This window comes from Salvelinus fontinalis, chromosome 35 (assembly GCF_029448725.1).
Source record: "Salvelinus fontinalis isolate EN_2023a chromosome 35, ASM2944872v1, whole genome shotgun sequence".
In the NCBI taxonomy this organism is placed as follows: domain Eukaryota; kingdom Metazoa; phylum Chordata; class Actinopteri; order Salmoniformes; family Salmonidae; genus Salvelinus; species Salvelinus fontinalis.
In genome coordinates this window covers 19,137,713-19,152,769 of record NC_074699.1, presented here as the reverse complement: position 1 = coordinate 19,152,769, position 15,057 = coordinate 19,137,713, and the positions used below count along the sequence as shown (strand labels likewise).

Below are 15,057 nucleotides of genomic sequence, written 5' to 3'. Positions count from 1 at the left end.
GCTCTTACAACCGGAGACTCGCTCTGCTTTGATCACATGACAACTGTACAGTTTCAAAACTCGACAAGTAACACCGCCCATACAGTTTGTTACTCTCCCAGAGAACCTGATTGCGTATTTTGATAAAACGTGATAACAATGTATATTTAACTAGGCAAGTCAGAACAAATTCTTATTTATAATGACGACCTAGGAACAGTGCCTTGTTCAGGGGCAGAACGACAGATTTTTACCTTATCAGCTCTGGGATTTGATCTAGCAACCTTTCGGGTTAATGGCCCAACGGTATAACCACTAGGCTACCTGCCACCCCAATAACAACAACAACAACAACAACACTATTATCCATGAATAACAACAACAAACGACTAATACTACAACTAATAATGATAACAATAATTACAACAACTACCATATCAATAATAGTACTGATATGTAAAATTAGAACAATACTTATAATAATGTATTATTATTACTAATATTAATTTATAATAATTTACTGTAGTAAATGTTTATGAATGAGACCCATTGGGTAGGCCTATTCATCTTTCATTTCACCACTCAGGTAAACATCATATTATATCATGTGGTACCTTGGATGATGCCAACAGAAATGCAGACAGTCCTGGGGTTGTGCAACACTTCAAATAGTGACAATGGGAGGAGTGAAATAAGGTACTGACATCCCTAAATCAGAAGATGTTATCTTACTGCTGAGCATCTATACTTTTTTAAACCTAAATACATTAGCAAGCGTGTACAAAGTAAGACTAATTTACACACATCTGCATTGGAGGCTGTAGCCTAATACATTGCACCATGCATCTTCTCTGGGTGACACACATATGTCACTTGACTGACAAACACCCCAACAAACAGATGGTAAAAGAAAAGCAATTGTATTGAGCCAGCTTCGTGGTTCCGCAGTACATTGCCAGGTTGAATCAATGTTTTTTCCACGTCATTTCAACAAAAACAATTCATTGTGATGATGTTGAGTCAACGTGGGAAACGTAAGGGAATGTCATCTTTTTTCACCTAAATCCAATCCAATTTCACAACTTTTCACCTAAATCCAATGACATGGGGACATTCTTTGTTGATTTTACGTTGAATTCTCATTAGATGACAACTCAACCAAATGTAAACCAAAACTAGACGTTGAAATGACGTCTGTGCCGAATGGGATGATCACTTCCTGGTTCATTCAGAAGACAGCGTTCTAACCTTGATCTCAAGGATTTATCTGGAATTAGAGAGAAATTCTGTCCCCCTGCTGGTACCTGTCAAGTGAGGACAGCTACACAGCTACACATTTCACGCCCAGTATGAGTGTCCAGTATTATTCCTCTTGTACTCAGATACAGCTGTGTAAAAGCCTCCCTAGAAACAGGAAGTGTAGTAGTCCAAATCTGGCAGGGCTCTGACCCCTGGGAAGATTACACTGGTGCACTGTGCATGGATTTAAACATGTCTCCATAATCAGATCCTCTCACACACATGAGCCAGACAGACAGACACACATCTGTTAGATATTATGTGGACAGTGTCAGTGGAGAGAGAGGATAGGGAGAGGGCATTCTGTAGATGGACGAGTTGTTCTGTCTCTGATTATTAAGCACACAAAACTACTGTTACAGTCATTACAACGTAAAACCATTACAAGGTATAATCGATGTGTGAGTGAGTGAATGAGAGAGCAATAGACATACCTAGGCTCCAGGTTGAAATATGCTAGCACTTTTTACAACAGTGTTTCAGAATGAACATGTCAGTGCACAGCTAAACAGCAGCACCGTGGCCTTCAGTCTATTTTAGGTCTTTCATTTGATAATAGCTCCATCTGGTGTTAGCATTCAGTATTACCCATGATAACTGTTATTCAAAAAGGAAAGTGATACATTTTACAATGACACTAATGCTTCATAAATTAGTCTCAAAAAATATATATAATTAAGTGCAATAGTCATGCTAGATCTTATTTAAAATGAACGAACCACAGAACTTTAGCTGAGAGAGGGCTGTGCTCTAGGGATAATAACATTGTGCTGCAGCTAGCCTAGCGGAACCTTAAGAGCTTTGGCCTAGTAACTGAAAGGGTGTTCGTTCATGTAGTCGGCTGGGGAATTCTAACCATCAGTTGATGTGCCCTTGAGCAAGGCACTGACCCCTAATTCCTCCTGTAAATCGCTCTAGATAAGAGTGTCAGTTAAATGTAAACAATCTTTATCAAAGAGTGCAGCCTGTGTAAGTGGCTTCGTTATTGTTGTTATAGAGGCTTCTTTTGTAAAATGTTGTCCCAGATTATGAAATCTAGTTCCATAATTGAAAATACTGCCACATGACATACTGTAACGATATGGAGATACTGTAACAAGGCTGGCACCAATACAAAAGGCAGGGAAGGGCTCCCTCTGTTGTGTATTTGTGGCTAGTACAGCTGATGTGTTCTTACATATTATGTTAATTTATCTAAAGGTTTAGTTAGAATTGAAGTATTAATGTGGAGATGTTCCCGAATTTTTTTATTGTTGCATTCTCACTGTCAGTTGTTCACAGAATAAAAAGGGAGACCATATTTTTCCTGATTTATTTAACTTCAATATTGTATACATACAAAGTATCTAGAAAGCTACAAAATATCGACCACTTTATCAAGAAGGCATGAAAATGTTACGGAGCAAAGACAAGACCATATGCAGTAGAGAACACATACACATAGCAGGTTTTATTTTCTGTCCCTTGCTCCAACGCTTTACTGTCATGGATATGAAAAGATATCACACTTCTGTACCAAGAAAAGCCAGGATATATCATTTTATACAAAGCACCTTTTTACAAAGAAAATCTCTGCACAAAAACCCAATAGTTGTTTTTATGGTACTATCTGATCTATGGAAAAGTTCACTTTAAAGCCAACATCTTAAAATGGTAATAACCAACAAAAAAGGTACCAGTACCTACATTTAGACAAAATTACAAACAAATAACAACACGAGCTGAACTGCTGATATGTTTGTGTCGAGATTCCGTTACACATCCATGCTTTATGTCCATTTATCCAGAGTGTCCTCCAGACAATTCATCTGATCAAAGGCAACAGTCTTCTGGTCCCCAGAGACGTGGGAGGTACAGTCAGCCTGGAACTAACATGTCAAATGTACCAGCAGTGTCGCAGTAACAGCATCACCACCCTCTTGGGGCTTGGAATATACCCAAAATGTAATCACAAACCCTCATATACATGTAGAACAATAAAACAGGAACACCTCAGTAAGTAATTCATAAACGTGAACTAGTACACAGGGCAAAAAGGGAGATAAAACAGTCAACAAAGAAAAAATATATATGCCTACTGAACTCCAGTCTCCATAGGGCTGTAGCAAAAATACTGAGCAATTGAACCAACTTTGTCTGTATCCACCAGAAACATTTTCTGCAATGATTCAGAATAAGACGTTCCCATAAATAATTTAGTAAGAATCAGGATACATGTATCTCTTCTTAAGGTAAAGTTGTAAGCCTATGTGACTTCACAGCTGCTGGAACGAGTCACCATCCTCCATTCTATCAGTTGCTGTCTGGTCAAACAGGCCTTTCACAGACTATAACTTTACAGACATGAATAGTACAGGTACTCTTCTTAACAGATCATTTCTTAAAACCAAATTATATTAATATATAATTTATTTCACCATGGATCGACTCACTCACTGTCCCTTGTCATCTAGTACAAACCTTCAGCAAGGCAATGTGGTGATTGGTGTCATTACATCTCTTTTTGGTTTAGCAACACTTAATTCATAATTATTTACTATTTTCATTGCTGGAGATTCTAAACCAAAGGCACTTCCATGCTACAGTGCAGGACATGACTAGAGATCGTATGTATCTCTGTATTTTTGGTCTTTCAGAACAGGAAAGGCAAAGTCAGTTCTTATTTATGTTAAAAAGTAACTCAGTTTAACTCGCATGTTTGTGGTAAAATTTTGTACCAATATGTATATTGGTGAGGGATTTTATATCTTTTTTGTGCGTGTTAAAAACAAAATACATTCTTAAAAGTAAACCAAGGCCAGTTTGACACCATACAATAAGGCACTGTACACTGTTACACTTTGGCAGATTGTACTGTAGGTGAATTCCTACAAAATGTGAAAATTAGTCACCCAGCTTAGGAAAGAGATCACAGCTTTAGTGGCATCTTTTGGAATTCACACGTCCGTAACATGTTTAAGGCTCGGAATTGGTGTAGGCCACAGATTCATGGGCTGGTGTGAACGTAAAGGCAGCGACATTGGCTAGAACTTAGTAGAAATTACACTGCAATGGCCAGAAAAAATGCATAATCTGTTTAGAGGCAATGAAACTGCATACTGAACACAGCCCGCTGTCTAAGAAGTGATCCATTTTCTCATGGTTATTTCAGGATATCCTAAAACCTTAAATCACACATCTAAATGAAAAAGGTCAAAGTTAAAATTGGCTTGTCCTAGAAGGGGAACCAAGTGCTTAGGACAAGGTGGCAGTCCACTCAAAGTAGCTAAAGTAGTGCTTTCATGTTTTTAGAATCAAATCCATTTTAATGACTCCGTCGGACACTGGAACAGGACAGATGTATGGTTTCCTTATTGCAATGTAAGACTTGTAAGCCCTGTCTGGGGCAGAGACACAGGTTGAAATAGGCGTCTGTAGTGTAATCACAGTGTATTCATTCTGCTGTTAGTGTCTAAGACCGTGGATTGTCCACAGGGATCGGTATCTTATTTCCCTGAAAGAAACAGATGTTTTTGTAAAGCAATAACTTCACTATTATGATGCCCACAATCACCTGCCTTCGACTAACTTTCGTGTAGCAATTTTATTATCCCAAAAATGTTTTAAAAAATGCTTTTCTTTGGAAAACCAATTGGTCAAGTGTGTATGTACGGTTTGTATATCTATACCACAGGAGGCTGCTGAAGGGAGGACGTCTCATAATAATAGCCAGAACGGAGCAAATGGAATGGCATCAAACACCTGGAAACAATGTGTTTGATGTATTTGATACCATTCCACTGATTCCACTCCAGTCGTTACCACGAGCCCGTCCTCCCCAATTAAGGTGCCACCAACCTCCTGTGACCTATACGCTCACAAATCAACTACGGATATACACATAGTTTACAGAACTCATGGGGAACAGACAACATCTTTCTAGTGTTTTCTAAGTGTACATTACAAGATCAAAGCGGAAGAAGACAACATACACATAATGTCTGTTGACCAAATTAAACCCAACCAACAGATTCCTTACATACTGCCTCTTTTATATGTACATCCTACAAACAAAGATTGACTTGCCATCCTTAAAAGGAAGAATTTATCCTGTATCAAAACATAGAACAACTGTACCGCAATTCACAGCTGCAGTCAAACATCAAATACATACATTAATATACAAAGAAATGAATAACAATAGGCCTCGCACAAAATGTGACCGAAAAGCAGTGCATGTGTGATTTTCAGCTAGAGGCACTGTCACTTTGTTTTGAGGTTCTTTAGTCTATGTAAAGGGAGGATTCAGGGGGTTCAGGAGTCTCATTCCTTCACCAATCGGTAGATATGATGCTGGGCACCGTGCTCGCTGTTCGACACCTCAAACACACATGCCATACACAGCAGAGTCTCCTGTGTGTCCCTGTTCGTCACCACCTGGAAGAGACGGAAATGTCATGTTAGTCATTCGGACCTAATGCAATCCCACTCCATGTAATGCAATGAGCAGTCTCTGGAGAGGAATATGGGTCTCAGGAAAATGACTTTCCGATGCTAAAAGGCCCACGGACAGATGTCAATCAGCAAACAGTGTGACAAAAACAAGTCAATTTGTAAATCTAAGGAATTTAAAGGAATGGGTGAAAAAAATGAAACAAACAAAACCGGGGCAGGGTTGAGAGTGCACACCCACACATGCATTAAAAAGAGCTCTCTCTGCAGTGGAGAATAGGACTTTAAGCCCCCATGTGATGGCTAATAACAGGGGTCCCCACCCCCTCTGATCGCTCCCCTCCCCTCCTCCCTTCCTCTCCCCTGCAGATGATAAGGCTCCTCACACTGCGTTCCATCCCCTGTGGAATGTTAGGAATGCAGGAGCAGGGAGCGAGGCTCATCTCAGGCCCCAGTCAGAGCTCCTCTTTTCAGGTTCGCTGGAGCCAAAGGAGCCCAGCAGAAAGCTAGGATAAAGGAGAGGGAGGGTCCTAGCCACAGGTTAGAGTAGTGGGAGACTGGCTTTGTAATTACCTGCTTAAGGAAGCAGTAGTAGGACGGACAGGACAGGAAGTAATCCTTACCAATAGAATGGTGAAGTTCTCCAGGACACTGTTCATCATGTATTTTTCAGGCAGGTGTTTGAGCTTGTGGATAAAGTTGATCATGTATTCACACATGGGAGACCGGCTTATCCTGTACACAAAGCGTCCGTTCTCAAACCGGGCATACTCCGTCTGGGGAGAGAGAGAACCAACATCCAGAAATGTGTGACGCATAGCTATGTCACACATACTGTATACCATCACTATATCTGCATCGAACACGTCACCCTCCATAGGAGAGGGGGTGACCTTGACAATTTATTGTTAAAACGAGAGACTGCCTGGATCTTGAATTTAAAGACACTCGCTCCCTTCGGTCTCATCGTAGAGTTTGATCTGAAGTCATTCCTGTGATGATTGTGTTTTTGTTATCCATTGTAGATAAAGTGTTTTGTAGGCCTACATGATGTAGTCTAATTGTATCTATGATCATATGTAATCCATTCATGCTTTTTTATATGTTCTATTGATATTTGTAAATCGACCAATGAAATCATGCCACAGCTGGCCAGGATTACAGACACCTGTGTGTGTGTCCTTCCAAACTATATAAACTAGTGTTTGTCATTAAATCCTGATGAAGACAGCTTGGCTGTCGAAACGTTGGTAATAAATTATTTCATCTGAACTCCTAGAGTGTGCGGCTCACCTGAGAACCTCACCTAACCAGGTGTGCGCTTCTTCCACCTCCACATATACTGATGACTGAATATGTCATTTACAGAATATGATCATTATTTTGAACAATAAGACTGATTGAGTACCCACCTCGACCTTCTCAACCACCTGCTTGCCAAAGGAGCACACCTTAGTTGAGCAGGTGATTGTCATGTTCTCGGAGCTCTCATACTGACTGGTCACTCCATAGAAAGCCCCCGCTTCATCCTGGATGTTGCAGTTCAAGTCAGCCTGGGAACCACAAATAACACAATATTAGTTGTTGGTAAGACAAAAGTGTGTTCCATTTCTTCATCCATATGAGGTGAGAGAAATGTGTTTTAGCCCAAAAATGGCCATCATCACAATACTGCCCCTCTAGTGAGAGGGCAATGAGATGACAATTTAATGCAATGCAGAATGTGTATGGATATGCACCATGCAATGGAAAAATGTTAGTGTAGATTGAAAGTAGTATCTCAAATAAATAATGACCTACACCTGTGAATGTATGACCATCTAGTGGGGCATCAGTGATCAAGTGAATGGACCGTCTTAAATAAATTAAACACTTCTTAGCCACCTCTGAATGACTATGTAAATGTAATCCATATTTGGAACTAGATTATAAAGGAGATTAAATGAAGTTATATTAAGAGGCTGATTCATGTAGGTGAAAAGGAGCAGTGCTCTGAGGGCAGCTCTCCAGGTCCAGGACATCATGTTCATTACAGGGACAAAATGAGCACATTTCCTTCTATAGCATCCTCCTCATTCATTAGTCAAAGCAGTTACACTTTAATTATTGTGCAGATTGTGCCTTTCATTTGAAATTCAGATTGGCCGGTCACTTCAAACGGAATTTGAGCGGGCTGTTCTGGCTGCGACGGCGAGGCCCACTTTGTTGGCTGCCGCCAGTTAGCATTTTCCATTGGGCTAAACTACATGCAATGTTTAAACAGCCATTAAGAGTGCAACCAGGTCACTCCATTGTTTTGAGATATTACACTGAATTAGCGAGCGCTTTGATCACAAGTTCCCTGCTATGTGAGGCCAGATATAGCAACATGCATTCTGCAGCCATCTTCAGTGTTTAGCCTCTGATTAAACCCATTCACTAGAGATGAAACCAAACAAATTCAGTTTTCTCTGGGTTGTAAAACAGGAAATGCTTTATACCACAGAAACAACATGAGAAATGATATACAATATATCTTTATGGAGATACTAATGTAGAACAAAATGCATTAAATCTCACCCGTTTCATTTCACAAGCTAATTAATAGTAAGTAGTTCTGTGAACATATTTGTTTAAATATCTGTTTGAGTTTATTTTTCTTCTCCATATCTTTTCTTACCTCATTCTTCATACAAACACACTGGCCTACTGTACACACTCAAGTGCTATTCAGTCACCAGACCAGTGCAGATACTTTGCAACACAACACTCACCCAAAATTTTATGAGGAAGAAGGAATTCTGGGGACCCTTGCCAAATAGCTCCTTCAGTCCTCCTTTCTTTTCAGGGAATTTGTCATAAATCTGACGAATGTCCACTGACTCCAGCAAGGCATCGCTGTAGGAGTGGTTCGTCTGTCCGATGTGCACAAAGAGGTGCTTGTTGTACTGAAAGACAGTAAACATGAGGATCTTACAGAGCTAATATCAAAAAGACACGTATGTAAATCATTAAAAAATGCTTTTGAGTATTGATCTCTCAGTTTATTGCTGTTCTGTTTTCAATAACTGTAGAACATCTGGCTGGCTGAGATCCTCAGAAAAACGATTCTAATTTACAGTACCAGTCAGTCTGTTCTCCATGTGTATGAGATATAAAAATATAAATAAGATATATAGTCATAAGACAAAAAGGAGGAATGCCAGCAAATCCGGGAATATCTTCACAATTAAATCTGTACTATTGTCCTAATGCTCTGGTTGTGAGAGAGTCAAATCTTATCATGAGGGTTATTTCAAAGTCACTGTTGCCCTTTTACTTCAGTACCAGAGTGCTGCATGGCCTCTCCAGCCTAGCCTTAAGGCCATGTAACCATCTCAAATATTCAGCTAAATACAAGATTAATGGCTGTTGTCATGCGATATCAATAACAAAATAAAATTCTCGGGGGGATGCAGACAAACCAAGACAGATCGCTCACGTCCAAACCAAACAATAAAGAATGTGAGGCATGAGCTTAGGGCTGCTGGTCTGTGTGCCTTTTCACATGACGTGACATGGGTCTGTGGTCCATCTTACTTTCCCTAATCCCAGTGTTCTGTGTGTGTATGGTCGGGCAGAACTAGCGAAGGGAACTCAATCTAGTGTGTGCATTCATTCTCGTCTCTTTGATCCTCGACAGTGTGCAGCTAGACCCTCTGTGTGGTGAGAGGGGGCCAGAACTGGCTGATAAGAGCTGGAAATGACTGACAGCTATGTCTCATGAGTGCACCCATGAATATGGACAATACCCTCCCTATCTTGACATGCTTTTACATGCTTTCATGAAAAAGAAGAGCTATAAGAGCGAGCGGGTATTTTTTCCCTCAACATTAAAACCACATAAAAAACCCTGAGGTAGTGCCAGTCTGGATACAGTGAATAGGTCAGTGGCAGTGTGTAGTGGTGATGAGTTTCCTGGTAGAGTGGTACATGCAAGATACATATGCAGTGGTGATGAGTAGTGGCAGATAGCCTAGTGGTTAAGAGCGTTGGGCCAGTAACCAAAAGGTTGCTGGTTCTAATCCCTGAGCTGACTAGGTGAAAAACCTACTGATGTACCCTTGGGCAAGGCACTTAACCCTGATTGCTCCTGGAAATCACTCTGGATAAAAGTGTCTGATAAATGAGTATGGGGCCCTGATACTCACTGAGTCTTGGTCTCTCTGCTGCTCCAGGAAGGCAGAGAACTCCACCAGCCGGAGCTTGGATGTCCCGATGGAGCGGCCATGCCACGCTGGGACTGTGGAGGCTGGGGCTGACGTGGGCTCATAGCCTGCAACACAACCACCATGAGCAACACTCAGATAACATAACTCTCTCTCTGACATATCATCAAACTGAATTGTATCTCCATAACTCATTATAATGAGTAATTATAATTTTAAACAACGCTACAGGTCTACATTTAAATAAAAATAAAAAAATAAAAAAGGAAATTGGTTGTAAGCATGAGTGAAAGCCTTACTGGAAATCGTTGTTGTTACTCCTGGCTGGATAGGATATGCTTGTTGGGTGAATGGCTTGATGCTAAAACAGAGGGAGGATCCCATTAGAAAAATGCAATGGTCTGGAACATCTACAGAGCAACATATTGAATATATCACTACTGACAAGCAGCAAGGAAGAAAGAAGGCTGACTGAAGTATTTGTACGAGAGCCCATTCATTTCTATCTCTGGAACATATAGACCCTTCAACCGCTGCACCCACAAAGAAAATATTGGCGAGTACGTGACATAGAGAGCGACGGAGCGAGAGAGTGAGCGGAACAGCAAGAGGGTGACAGAGAGAAACAGAGAGGGAGAGAAATGGAAAACAGTCACGTTGCATGTTTTCTGAGAATAGAACACGATACTCACTCTTGTGATGATCCAGGTTGGGCTGTCGATATCATGCCCTGCCAAAACTAGAGAATTAGATATATCAATACAAAACAAAACATCCAAACACATCACTGAAAAATACTTCCAAGCAGCACAATTAATACATGTAGTTATCTCGACTAGCATTCGTTTTGATTGTGTGCTTATCAGATGTGGTCAGTTTCCATAAAGCCCTGGTGTGTGTAATGTGATTTGGATGGGACGTCAGCTGTGTTGGCTGGGGAGCTTGGGGGCCTGGTGGCTGCCCTCTGTGGTGTGTTGGTCTGAGTGGACCGATAGTGGGTTGCCGATGGGCCTCTTACCCCTGCCGCTCCGGGGAAGGCTGGGCGCGGGAGGCCTGGCAGGCCCAGCTTGTTGTGGATGGCGGTAGCAGAGACGATCTGAGCCGAGGACATGGAGGCCATGCTTTGGAGGGCTTTGTCCTTCACGGTCTGATCCTTCAACAGCCATCACAAAAGGCTTTAGCACTCACAGACGGCAAGATGGGGGACATAGAACAGTGATAACAACAGCCACACTTCTAAACACACAAGCACACACACTCGCCTCCAACAACGACGGACAGCATGCATGTTAAAAGCAAACATATTGCGGCAGCCATTAAAGAAGTGGATTGTTTCAAAGGAATGTGCCACAGAGGAAAGTGAAAATTAAATTCCTCTATAAAATGGTACGTCCGGGTATGCACTTAATAAAAGCACGTTTCCTTGTTGACTAATCTATCTCTAACACACTTCCTACCATGCAGAATAGGTAATAGAGTGAGTAATAATAACTCCTTTCTCCGTTATTCCTTGAATATAACATAATTCAATAGTTCTTATGTCAAGGTTGGATTTGTCTGCCTGACAGAACACAGTTAACCATACAAAGAGAATGACTAAATTAAGTCTGAAGGACGAAAGCTTTGGTTAAGAGTTCCTTTCATGGCTCCTCTCACCAAGTCCCCCCACTCTTCTCCTTATGACCTAAACTGGGATATGCTTAACACCCCGGCCGTCCTATAATCTAAGCTAGATGCCCTCAATCTCACACAAATGATCAAGGAACCTACCAGATACAACCCTAAATCCGTAAACACGGGCACCCTCATAGATATCATCCTGACCAACCTGCCCTCTAAATATACCTCTGCTGTCTTCCACCAGGATCTCAGTGATCACTGCCTCATTGCCTGCGACCGTAATGGGTCTGCGGTCAAACGACCACACCTCATCACTGTCAAACGCTCCCTAATAAAACACTTCAGCGAGCAGGCCTTTCTAATCAACCTGGCCTGGGTATCCTGGAAGGATATTGACCTCATTCCATCTGTAGAGGATGCCTGGTTATTATTTAAAAGTGCTTTCCTCACCATCTTAAATAAGCATGCCGCATTCAAAAAATGTAGAACTAAGAACAGATACAGCCCTTGGTTCACTCCAGACTTGACTGCCCTTGACCAGCACAAAAACATCCTGTGGCGTACTGCATTAGCATCGAATAGCCCCCGCGATATGCAACTTTTCAGGGAAGTTAGGACAGGTAGTTAGGCTAGCTTTTTCAAACAGAAATTTGCATCCTGTAGCACAAACTCCAAAAAGTTCTGAGACACTGTAAAGTCCATGGAGAATAAGAGCACCTCCTCCCAGCTGCCCACTGCATTGAGGCTAGGAAACACTGTCACCACCAATAAATCTACAATAATCAAGAATTTCAATAAGCATTTTTCTACGGCTTATTTCCACCTGGCTACCCCTACCCATACCACTACCCCGGTCAACAGCTCTGCACCCCCTACAGCAACTTGCCCAAGCTTCCCCCATTTCTCCTTCACAGATAGCTGATGTTCTGAAAGAGCGGAAAAATCTGGACTCCTACAAATCAGCTGGGCTAGACAATCTGGACACACTCTTTCTAAAATTATCTGCCACAATTGTTGGAGACCCTATTACTAGCCTGTTCAAGCTCTCTTTCGTATCGTCTGAGATCCCTAAAGATTGGAAAGCTGCCGCGGTCATCCCCCTCTTCAAAGGGTGAGACACTCTAGACCCAAACTGTTACAGACCTATAATCTATACTACCCTGCCTTTCTAAAGTCTTTCGAAAGCCAAGTTAACAAACATATCACAGACCATTTCGAATCCCACTGTACCTACGCAATTTGGTTTCAGAGCTGGTCATGGGTGCACCTAAATGATATCATAACCGCCATCGATAAAAGACGATACTGTGCAGCCGTCTTCATCGACCTGGCCAAGGCTTTCGACTCTGTCAATCACCGCATTCTTTTCGGCAGACTCAACAGCCTTGGTTTCTCAAATGACTGCCTCGCCTGGTTCACCAACTACTTCTCAGAGAGAGTTCAGTGTGACAAATCGGGCCTGTTGTCTGGACCTCTGGCAGTCTCTATGGGGGTGCCACAGGGTTCAATTCTCGGGCCGACTCATTTCTCTGTATACATCAATGATGTCGCTATTGCTGCTGGTGATTCTCTGATCCACCTCTACGCAGACGACACCATTCTGTTTACTTCTGACCCTTCTTTGGACACTGTGTTAACAAACCTCCAGACGAGGAGCTTCAATGCCATACAACACTCCTTCAGTGGCCTCCAACTGCTCTTGAATGCAAGTAAAACTAAATGCATGCTCTTCAACCGATCGCTGCCCGCACCCGCCCATCCGTCTGACTAGCATCACTACTCTGGACGGTTCTGACTTAGAATATGTGGACAATTACAAATAACTAGGTGTCTGGTTAGACTGTAAACTCTCCTTCCAGACTCACATTAAGCATCTCCAATCCAAAATGAAATCTAGAATCAGCTTCCTATTTCGCAACAAAGCATCCTTCACTCATGCTGCCAAACATACCCTCGTCAAACCTACTATCCTACCGATCCTCGACTTCAGCGATGTCATTTACAAAATATCCTCCAACACTCTACTCAGCAAATTGGATGTAGTCTATCACAGTGCCATCCGTTTTGTCACCAAAGCCTCATATACTACCCAACACTGTGACCTGTATGCTCTTGTTGGCTGGCCCTCGCTTCATATTCGTTGCCAAACCCACTGGCTCCAGGTCATCTATAAGTCTTTGCTAGGTAAAGCCCCGCCTTATCAAAGCTCACTGGTTACCATAGCAGTACCCACCCGTAGCACGTGCTCCAGCAGGTATATTTTACTGGTCATTCCCAAAGCCAACTCCTCCTTTGGCCGCCTTTCCTTCCAGTTCTCTGCTGCCAATGGCTGGAACGAATTGCAAAAATCACTGAAGCTGGAGACGTATATTTCCCTCACTAACTTTAAGCATCAGCTGTCAGAGTAGCTTACAGATCATTGCACCTGTACACAGCCCATCTGTAAATAGACCACCCAACTACCTCATCCCCATAATGTTATTTATTTTTTTTGCTCCTTTGCACCTCAGTATCTCTACTTGCACTTTCATCTTCTGCACATCTATCACTCCGGTGTTTAATTGCTAAATTGTAATTATTTTGCCACTATGGCCTATTTTTTGCCTTACCTCCCTAATCTTAATACATTTGCACACTCTGTATATAGATTTTTCTATTGTGTTATTGACTGTACGTTTGTTTATCCCATGTGTAACTCTGTGTTGTTTGTGTCACACTGCTTTGCTTTATCTTGGCCAGCTCGCAGTTCTCAACTGGTCTACCTGGTTAATTTTCTTTTTTTTTAATATAAAAAAATAAAGACTTCAGCTCAATACAGTACATGAGGACTACTCTCAGCCTTTGTGTATCAGAAACAATTTAATCACATTTAATTTAATGTTGATATCAAGCATGGTTAATTAATCCATAGCAGGAGTAGTGAGTTAAGGAGTTAGTGGCTGAGGGAACGATGGAAAAATACTCGCTAGCATCAGTTCCACTCAGTAGTCTGCTATATACTATCCCGCTAAACCCTATCTATGGCATTCCGTTTCTACTGTGTTAACACAGCAGCACAAACAAACAGAAATTTTGTTTCTTATCACAACACAAGTAGAGCAGTATACAGTATGACTTCTGACCCATCCCTACAGAACTAGGATTCCCATGAGAACACATGCAGAAGCTGAGGGTAAGCATGCTGGCAAGAGCTGTACAGTATCTGTAGATGCAGTGGTGTGAAGCTATGACAGAGGCCCACAGACTAGACAGTCACTGGGCTGCAGCAGCAGCTATGGTACTATAGCAGAAGCAAAGATACTCAAGCAGCTGACAGGTCTGGCAAGAGCAGAGCCAGGAGCTTGGACGGATAATTGATACTTACCATGCTTGTAACCTGAATGCAAACAAACAAGGTTTTATTGTAATTTTACAATCTATCTGGACAACAATCCCGCTTTAGCAAAATGTAAAAATGTATGTTTTATCAATCAGCATTTTAATTTCAATGATCCAACACACAATACCCTGATAACAAAGAGCATTTCTAGAAATCACTTTA

The 15,057-nt window shown here is 41.7% G+C and overlaps 1 protein-coding gene across 6 annotated transcripts in view; it reads right to left on the bottom strand.

Annotated features, from left to right (window-relative positions):
• Positions 1–2,571: 2,571 nt before the first annotated feature.
• LOC129834461 (transcriptional enhancer factor TEF-1-like) overlaps positions 2,572–15,057 on the bottom strand; it is a 60,645-nt gene continuing 48,159 nt past the window's right edge. For 4 of the 6 annotated variants that reach the window (XM_055899461.1, XM_055899463.1, XM_055899464.1 and 1 more), the window contains 9 exons: positions 14,881–14,892; positions 10,915–11,049; positions 10,589–10,635; positions 10,196–10,257; positions 9,879–10,003; positions 8,463–8,636; positions 7,122–7,262; positions 6,333–6,485; positions 2,572–5,694 (listed from right to left, as the gene is read on the bottom strand). In XM_055899461.1, the coding sequence (XP_055755436.1) occupies positions 5,581–5,694; positions 6,333–6,485; positions 7,122–7,262; positions 8,463–8,636; positions 9,879–10,003; positions 10,196–10,257; positions 10,589–10,635; positions 10,915–11,049; positions 14,881–14,892 (963 nt within the window). In that variant the 3' untranslated portion in view covers positions 2,572–5,580. The remainder of the gene's footprint in view (positions 5,695–6,332; positions 6,486–7,121; positions 7,263–8,462; positions 8,637–9,878; positions 10,004–10,195; positions 10,258–10,588; positions 10,636–10,914; positions 11,050–14,880; positions 14,893–15,057) is intronic. The other 2 variants (XM_055899462.1, XM_055899465.1) reach the window with 1 other exon arrangement.